At 45.9% G+C, this 10,000-nt stretch overlaps 1 protein-coding gene across 1 annotated transcript in view; it reads left to right on the top strand.

Moving 5' to 3' along the window:
* LOC134438606 (AT-rich interactive domain-containing protein 3B-like) overlaps positions 1–10,000 on the top strand; it is a 96,325-nt gene that overhangs the window by 49,727 nt on the left and 36,598 nt on the right. The window contains exon 5 of the mRNA XM_063188210.1: positions 38–110. Coding sequence (XP_063044280.1) covers positions 38–110 — 73 coding nt within the window. The remainder of the gene's footprint in view (positions 1–37; positions 111–10,000) is intronic.

Genomic DNA, 10,000 nt, shown 5'->3' with positions numbered 1-10,000 from the left:
TATCTTTCTTTATCTTCTTTCTTTTGATTTATCACAGCTTTATGAGCTGGACAGCGACCCCCAAAGAAAGGAGTTTCTCGACGACCTCTTCTCCTTCATGCAGAAAAGAGGTAAGCCCTTCAGACTCTTCTTCGTCGCTCACCTCATTCCTCCTCCTCCTCCTCCTCCTCGGTCTCTTCATCCACCTCTCCCCCTCTTCCTCCTCTGTGTTGTGTCTGGTCCTCATTGTTTGATCTCCAGCCAGCTTGGCTTTGTCAACCCAGCTGCAGTTTTTACTCTTAACTCGCTCATATTTTTTTTTCTTTACACTCATACCTTTTTACAGTTACACCCACACGTTTGAAGACCCATGAGTGGAATACAGTAATACAATACAATAATATTACCAAATCACTGACAACAGGTCACATTCACATCTCTACAGACACAGGAGTGGAAATAGACATGACAAAATCCAAAAGTTTTTCAGACACTGACAAATGAAGGAATACAATTCTCAAGCTTATCAATGAATGCCACTGCCAGCTATTTAAAAGACACACAAAAAAGTTTTAATATTTCTCACCATTGCTCACGAAGGACGACTTCGTCCGAGTTTCTAGAGGTAAACAGCAGACATCACCACTCACATCTGTTAGAAGGTTTCACAAACCGTTGTTTGCAGAAAGCAACTTCTCAATGATGTTTTTTTAATAGTTATCAGTGGATGAGGAGAATGGCATTTGTTTAGCTGAGGGTCTTTTCATATGTAGACAGTAGACCTTTATACTGTATGCTATTTTGCATACATAGCATAGTATGCTATTTTGCCATTTTTGTCAAAGTGTATGAACATGAGTGTGTGTGTATGTCTGAGTATGGGCTCATGTTGTCTGAAAGTATTTGTGTTTGAGTATGCATGTATGGTTCTTAATGTATTTGTGTACATGTGTTGTGTATCGGGTTGGGTATACTTTATGTCTTGGTGATGGCTGTAACAAGTTATGATAGTGGTGAAAATGAATTTCCCTGGGTACAATAAAGGCTATCTATCCATGCACAAAAGCCAAGCACAAATGGAAGACAAAAAAGGCGCAATTTAGTGTGTTAACACACATTTCTAACAGCCTGATGCTTTTAACATATTTGCGCCATGTGTACATAAAAGCGCATTACTTGCTTGGTAGAAGGACGTATACATCCAGTAGGAAACAAAAGAGTAAGCATTGCCTACCAGGTAATGGCACATACAGTTTGTGTGTGTGTGTGTGTGTGTGTGTGTGTGTGTGTGTGTGTGTGTGTGTGTGTGTGTGTGTGTGTGTGTGTGTGTGTGTGTGTGTGTGTGTGTGTGCGTGACTACTTGCGTGCGTGTGTGCATATGTGTATGTCTGAAGGTGTGTGTATGTTTGTGTATGTGCATGACTATTTGCGTGCGTGTGTGCATATGTGTATGTCTGAAGGTGTGTGTGTGTGTGTGTGTGTGTGTGTGTGTGTGTGTGTGTGTGTGTGTGTGTGTGTGTGTGTGTGTGTCTATATGAGTGCATGAGTGGGTGAGAGTAGCCCTCCTGTGTGTCCACTTCTCTCCACATGTGACCTGCTGCTGCTCCGGTTTGTGTGTGGGTTTGCGCGTGCATGTGTGTGTGTGTGTGTTTATGAGGTGGTTGGGAGGTGGGGCGGGCTTATTGAGAAATGATGACAGAGATGTTTAGCGGCCACACAAAAGCCAACACTAATCGCTATGGAGACCAGGCCCTCTGCCACTGCCCTGTGTGTGCTTGTGTGCCGTGAGCTTGTTCATGTGAGCGACCCTTTGTCCGTTGCCAGTGGGCTTGTAGGCAGAAGAGCCTCAAGCAGCAGGACGCACAACAGGATTACACGCCTTTGGAGGGGACCCAAGCACACTACCAGCCTCTCAAGTGTGTGTGTGTGTCTGTGTGTGTGTGTGTTTGTGTGTGCGCGTGTGTGCCTGCGTGTTGGACGTGGATTTTGTGTACTGTGTGTGTGTGTGTGTCTGTGTGTGCGTGCACGGGCATGTATGTGCATGTATGTCTCTATTGTGTACACATGTGTTCATTGGTCTGTAAGTGCACTCTCCCTATTGTGCACCTGTGGAATATCATAATGCACAGACACACAAAACATGTTCACTTCAGAATGGCTGGAGTGTAAACACACGAGGTGTTTGTGTGCACTTCCCTTTTGCAAAATTGTTAAATGTGTTAATTGTGTGTGTGTGTGTCTGTGTGTGTCTGTGTGTGTGTGTGTGTGTGTGTGTGTGTGTGTGTGTGTGTGTGTGTGTGTGTGTGTGTGTGTGTGTGTGTGTGTGTGTGTGTGTGTGTGTGTGTGTGTGTGTGTGTGTGTGTGTGTGCGCGTGCACTTTGGCATTTGGGCACCTATGGAGGAGTAATTGTGGAATTTTCCCTCACACGCACACACACACTTCACACTTCATAATGTCCTTTGTGTGAAAACACATATGAGCTATGCATGTGAGTCTAAATGCACTTTCCCCCATTGTGAACATGTGAAATGCCCATTCGAGGGCCCCCACCCAGTGTTAATGTACACACACAAATTTTACTCACGCCATAATATTTTGTGTGTGCACACATACATACACGAGGACCATTTCCGCTGTGTGTGTGTGTGTGTGTGTGTGTGTGTGTGTGTGTGTGTGTGTGTGTGTGTGTGTGTGTGTGTGTATGGACTTCTGTGCATGTATGTTTCTCTGGGAGAGTCGTTATTCAGTCCTTCTTTGTTTAATGTACACACACATGTTCTCATGTGACAATGGCGTGAATGTATGCCTGTCTGGGTTTACAATTGTATTGTTTTTATTCCATAGGCGTCTGAAATGACATGGAAACATGCATGTGCAAGGGCCAACTGTCACCAAGTTGCTCTGGATCTGTATTTATAATGACAGACATTAGTCATAACATAGCTACATACTGTAAGTTATTATTTCAAAAGAATAAGTCTGAAACGATGTGAACACATGCATGTGTAAGGGGAAACCCTCGCCCATTATTTTCAAAAGAATGGGTTGTGCTTAAGTTTGAAATAATCCCTTATATCCGGTTTACAGTCTGGAAATGTCCAGAGTTGCCCTTATATTTACGTAAAATAAAATGTGTATGGACTAGTAAAATAGCTGAATGAATTGTGTGCGTGTGCGTGTGCGCGTGCGCGTGCGCGCGTGCATGTGCACAGTAGCATTGCAAATAGTCAATGCCCAACCATACACACATATATACACATACAAAGACACGGCCTACGAATTGCCACAAACTCATATCCCATTCGCCAACAGAGAGAAAAAGACCAAAAACCCCAACCATCAAGCTAGTGTAAATTCCACTGTCTTTTGGGGTCCGTTCATTTTTGTGCTGGTCTGGGATGCGTAAGTGTAGTGTCATGTTAGTGTGTTTGTTTGTTGTTTTGTCTATTGCATTATGCTCTTTGGCTCTTCGGAGAAGCTTGAGGAGTATAGGTTTCAAATGGCACTGTAAACACACACACACACACACACACACACACACACACACACACACACACACACACACACACACACACACACACACACACACACACACACACACACACACACACACACACACCAACTCCAGTCCCCCCCCCCCCCTGAATAGCGCTTAGCTGACCTCCCTGTCCAGAGCACGGAACTTAATCACACAGAACAAATTGCTTGGCTGCCTTCCCACTCCGCTCAGCTGCTGTGTGTGTGTGTGTGTGTGTGTGTGTGTGTGTGTGTGTGTGTGTGTGTGTGTGTGTGTGTGTGTGTGTGTGTGTGTGTGTGTGTGTGTGTGTGTGTGTGTGTGTGTGTGTGTGTGTCTGTGTCTGTGTCTGTGTGTGTGTGTGTGTGTGTGTGTGTGTGTGTGTGTCTGTGTGTGTGTGTGTGTGGTACACATGTTTAACTGCTGTCCGCCCTGTTGTTTCGTGTAGTTATTTTTGTGCCGCACTGATTGATGATTGATGATCTCATTTCTGTTTTTAGCTCAAGACTTTAATTAGCCGAATGAAAGTTCAGTTGAGGAATGCCTCTTGCATGGACACAAGACGACCATGTAACCACTCAAATTAGGCCTTTTCAAACACTTGTTTGACTAATTGTGCCGTAATTTTTTGCAACTTGTACTGTAATTATTTGCTATGACGATCCAATGACCATACATTGGTACACGCATCAACACAAGACTACAGTGTATGAACATCCCCTTCATACTACGACCCTAATGACCAGAGTGCTACCTGGAATACCTTCATGTTTTCATTGAGAGGTGATTTAAAACTAATCTGATTAATTAATTGCAATTAATTGCATTTTAATCATATCATATTTTCAACCAAGTTTTTTTCAGTTCATCAGAGACCTACCCCTACTGCAGTTTTGTTTTATATTAATCAATGAATATGTCGGCACCTCTAAACTAAGTTTGTACTTTGGTGCTGGTTCGGAGGTTACCACACCGCCCAGTGTCCCCCCTCCCCACTGTAATTTGAACTCTGATCAGGCCTTGCATGCCCTAGACCCCCATTCACGACAAGGTTTCTCTCCGCTCCTCTGTTCTACTTGCCATGTCTCTAACCCCCTCTGGTCTCAGCCAAAGCCCTTCCCTTTCTCCCAAACCCTTTGGGCTCACCATGCCCCCCTGTCTGTCTCTCTGTGTGTTTCTGCTCCCTGTCAAAATGAATAGGCTGCACTCCAAGCTTTAATAACTCCTCATTAGGGTTTTATGCTGACCGCATAAAGGGGGTTAAGGGGTTATTTACGCTCTTTCATAACAGCTCATTATCTCTCTGCGTTCCTCTGGTTAAAAGAGAGGGAAAAAATCATATCTGTGTGGCTGAAACGCCCATCGTACTACTGCTGCTCGGAGCTGCGTGTGTGTGTGTGTGTGTGTGTGCGTGCGTGTGTGTGTGTGCAATGCACGCGTGCGTCACAAACCTTGCGTGCCTCGGGGTGTGCTGGTGGTGATGTCCCACTGAGCTCTGTTGAATGCCATCATCACAGAGTCCTTGAGAAACACACACTGTGTGTGTTAGAGAGAGAGAGGGAGAGCGAGAGAGAGAGAGGGAGAGAGAGAGAGAGAGAGAGAGAGAGAGAGAGAGAGAGAGAGAGAGAGAAGAAGAGACAGACACAGAGAGAGAGAGAGAGAGAGAGAGAGAGAGAGAGAGAGAGAGAGAGAGAGAGAGAGAGAGAGAGAGAGAGAGGGAGAGCATGAGGGAGAGCATGAGGGAGGGAAAGAGAGTGAGCAAGAGAGAGACAGAGAGACAGGGAGAGAGAGAGAGAGAGAGAGAGAGAGAGAGAGAGTGTGAGTGAGCTAGAGAGAGAGACAGAGAGAGAGAGAGAGAGAGAGAGAGAAACAAGTGCTCTGCTGAGTGCCATCAACCAGAGTCCTTGAGAAACAGAAACAGGAAGCAGAGGAAGGAAGCTCACAGTAGAATCCCACTTCCATCACTCTCTGGCCCAGTACAAGGAAAAGTAGTTAGTAGCTGTGTGCGTGCGTGCGTGCGTGCGTGCGTGCGTGCGTGCGTGCGTGCGTGCGTGCGTGCGTGCGTGTGTGTTTGTTGGCAGTGTGGAATGCCACTGTCTGTCAATTACACACAAAACTGAAGCCCATTAATGGTTGCCCTCTTAAGAAAAGATTGCATTCCATCAACATGTTTGCCACGTTTTCTTTTTTCTTTCCTACATTTCTTTCCTACATTTCTTTCCTACATTTTTCTCTACATCTCATTCCCACATACCATTTTCTCTTTCTCACTTGTGCTCTCTCTCTCTCTCTCTCTCTCTCTCTCTCTCTCTCTCTCTCTCTCTCTCTCTCTCTCTCTCTCTCTCTCTCTCTCTCTCTCTCTCTCTCTCTCTCTCTCTCTCTCTCTCTCTCTCTCAGTAAGACAGTAAGCATGACTTACGGTTGGTATTGGAGTAGTGTGTGACATGGTGCTGTGGTTGCTCTGTGCCACCAGTCTTGACTACAAGTGAAGAGTTCAGATGCAAAACCCCCTAAGTGCCTTTTCAGAAAATAATCTTAATCCATTTTTATTTAATACAAAGCTACTAAAATTGCTTATTTTTTAATTTTATTTATATAATATAACTATTTATATGTATTATCAAGTACATAAATGTAAACCAAACCAACAACGGGGTTCTCTAAAAATATAGAAGTGCAGGTCTTCAGAAATGGAGTTAGGGGTTTTGCATCTGAACTCTTCAAGTACTTCCTGTTACGTAAGGTCTTATCCAGCACCAACTGCCTCCCCTCCAGCCATTTCACCACCTCCTTTTAGCAATGCAGTGTTTCTAACTCCCACACACCCCCTTTCCCTCAACCGGGCACTTCACCAGTAGCCCCTGAAACAACACAATGTCCTTTCCGGTCTTGGCTCATACATTATAAAAATCGGAAGGTTATTCAAAGAACCCTCAGTTGGTTTGTGGGGGGGTACCCAGAACCTCTCTGAAAAACTGAAAAGTATTTGGGAGAGAAAAGTTCTTCCAATCTCAATCAAAGAAGCTCCAGGCTTTCGTCAGTTTGCCTTTGTGAGGTAGCCTGCAGCCCCATAATGCATGCAGCTCCACCAGTGAAACGCTGTAATAGTCATTGAAAAGTGCCTACCATAGTACCACACTACTATGACATATCACAGGGCCTTTAGTGAAGCACTACGTCTTGGTCATTGCCATTCTGGTATCAGGACATTTGTAACGCTGTGTCTTAATGTGTGTAAAAAGTGCTCTGGGGTACCTTTTTAGAAAACCTTGCGGGTCTTCCAAGCACCTATGAGTTCATCAGAGATCCTTAAGGGGTTTTCCCCACAATGGCAATGGAAGGTTATTCAAGGAACCTTGTCATTTTTAAAGTGTAGCCATGCCCCTCTCCCAACCCTGCAACACAACCACCATCTCCAAACCAGGCAGCTCGCCAATCTCCAATATAAGGAAAAGGTTGTGAACATCAGTGATGTCACAAACACTGACTCTCGCAGCGAGTAAAAACCAAGCCTAACCCTCCCACCATGTCCCTTCTTTTCACCACTTTGCTAACTAACTCCCTCACCACCTGCCTTGACCCCAGAAACCTCCTCCCCTCAGCCGCCACTCAGCTCCCAGTGTCAGGCAGGCCCAGCGGAGGCCAAGGACCCCCCGCACCAAATCATCATCCCCCAGGTTGCAACCAAACTGACAGGAGACTTTGGTTCGTCAGCAGACAACTCACCGCTTAGTTTCCCTCCCAGCCCTCTCCAGTCTCCTTAGTGCTTGTGTTAGTTGGGATATGGGGACATGGAGGTGAAGAAGGCAGCTCATGCCCACATGCACAAGTGTGAGCCACAGGAGGAGAAGTATAGAGAGAAAATAGCTTGACCCATGGAGCCAAGGGCTGGGACAGATGGGAAAGTGTTTGTTTTGGATTGGAAGACTGGGGGAAGGGGTCTCTCTCTCTCTCTCTCTCTCTCTCTCTCTCTCTCTCTCTCTCTCTCTCTCTCTCTCTCTCTCTCTCTCTCTCTCTCTCTCTGCGCCCCCATCTCTCCCTCTCCTTGGCGTGGGATGCGGGATACCAGTAGAAGGTCTGGGCCCTGTCAGCGAGTGCTTCAGCGGATGATTAATGATCCCCAGGCCTGATGGACAGCTGGGGTCTGGGGGTGCTGGGTGATGGGGTGATGGAGGGGGAGAGGGGTAGTAAGATTCAAAGCACTACATCAAGCCAGAGCCCCACTGCATGAGGGAGAAAAGAATGGAATATGGAGAGAGCGAGAGAGAGAGAGAGACTCTGAGAGAGAGAGAGAGAGAGAGAGAGAGAGAGATGGTGGAAGGGAGATAATTCAATAAAGGCTTACCAGCAGGTAGAATGACAGGAGAAGGAGGGAAGAAGTGTGAGTTCTAAACGAAAAATGTGATTGGAAGGGAGAGAGAGAATGAGAGAAGAGAGAGCGGGAAGAGGAAGAAAGAGAAAAAGAGTGAGAGATGGCGAGGGTAAAAAGAAAAAGATAAATGGAGGGAAAGGGTGGTGGTGGAAAGGGGGGTAGGGCAGAAGCAGCAAGTAGGATAAGTGTTTGAAAAAACAACAGAAGTGTGTGTGTGTGTGTGTGTGTGTGTGTGTGTGTGTGTGTGTGTGTGTGTGTGTGTGTGCGCGTGTGCGCGTGTGCGTGCGCGTGTGCGCGTGTGTGTGTGTGTGTGCGTGTGTGTGTGTGTTCACAGGTGTCACCTCTTAAGGCCACGGAAGCAGGTGCTACCAGTGTTTTTCTTTGTGTGTGTGTGTGTGCGTCCCACCACCATTGCTCTCTTTGCCATAGGGGCAGGGGTTATGACATAAAAAGCCACTATGAGGTTCAAAAAAGTGCTGCATTGGGTCAATTGTTTGAAGAAAACCACTTTGAGGTTTTTGCGATGGCCGCTATGACTGACATTTACAGGTTGAGGCTTTTTTTGACTACTTCATAGCAGGAGTAGTGCTTTAGTCACTGATGGGAAATATCATGAGGTGCCAGTGAGTGTACACAAATATTTATACAGGCAAAAAAAATCGATGATAATGTGCACAGATGCAGATTATTATGATAGACAGGTAAAGGGAGAGATAGAGAAGGAGGCCAAGTGATTAGAAAAAATAGCATGCAAAACAGCATAGCATGCAAGCATAACAGAGACAAAGTACTAGGATCTCTCTCCATGCATGCTTACGAAAGGCTAAGCCTGGGTATGTGAACTATGGAGATACCTGTGCCTTCAGAATGTTAATCTTAGAACTGCTAACGTCAGTTTTAACGTCAGTTTGCGTCAGTTTGGGAAGACCTTGCGTTTCCTATGCTAGCTGTATGAAAATTAAGCATAAAACATTCTGTATTTGGCTTGGGAATATTGACCCCTGTGTAATTAATGACTCCTTATGACCTTTGGTGCCGTCCACAGAGCATAACCAGGTAAAGTACTTGTGCTGATAGCAGTTCTTTCTTGTACCACCGTTCCCATAAGCAAGGCCGCTGACTGCTTTCGCGGGGCTTGGGGCAAAGACAAATGAAAGGGCCACTACACCCAATACATATAAAGTAATGGGAACCCAATTTTGGTTCCCCGCTCTCTGGGCTCAGAACAACTCATCCCTTTGTCCCCCCCGTCGGCTTCCCAGCCTTTGACTATTTTTAGCTTTAGGTCAGGTCTGTCGTGATGCACCGATATGTCTCCCTGGTGATGTAACGTTCAGGGGCGCTGACAGCATTGGCTGGGCCTCGGGCAAAATCATCTATAAGGGGCCCCCCTCTCAATACAAACAATGCAATGGTAACCCAATTACAGGCCCCATCTCTTCCTGGGCCCGGGACAACCTACCTGTTTGTCTCCCCCCGTCTGCTGTCCTGGTAACGTTATACCAAGGATTCACCCCCCCAAAGTCCCCATCTGCTGCAAGTCTCCATAAATATTTAGCCCCAATATTAGTCACCGCACAATTAGCTTAATTAGCTTCATTAAACTCTGCGGTTGTCCCGGTTTCGCTATAGGTTGCCCTGCCCGCTGTTGCTGGTGGCGTGCTCTAGAAACTAAGGAAGTATCAGCTGACACTTCCTCCTTCTCCTCCTCCTCCTCCTCCTCCTTCCTCCGTGTGTGTCCGTCCTTCTTATTAAGGTTTCATGTCATTGGGTCGTTCCACGCTCGTTTGAAATTCTGCTACAAAGACGGTAATCAAACACAACAGGAACTGGCCTAGAAGATAGTGTCTTGCCATCCACCCAGATAGCAGCAGATGAACGTTGAAGTCTCCGTGACTTTAATTTGGAGGCACGCTCAAAGGGGCCACTTGGTGCTATGTTTGGGTGTGCGCTAGGTCTGTAATGATACACTCAACTCACGATTTGGTTCGTATCATGATTTCTGAAATGCATCTCATTTGAAGCTTGGAAGCATCATCACATCGAATCATATTATTTTCTGGACTGAAGGATAACAAAACTTTGAAAGGTCGTATCACGATATTGCCTCTATACATCACGATACAGTATCATG

Source organism: Engraulis encrasicolus, chromosome 22 (genome assembly GCF_034702125.1).
Source record: "Engraulis encrasicolus isolate BLACKSEA-1 chromosome 22, IST_EnEncr_1.0, whole genome shotgun sequence".
NCBI classification, from domain to species: domain Eukaryota; kingdom Metazoa; phylum Chordata; class Actinopteri; order Clupeiformes; family Engraulidae; genus Engraulis; species Engraulis encrasicolus.
This window is presented reverse-complemented; position numbering and strand designations above follow the sequence as displayed.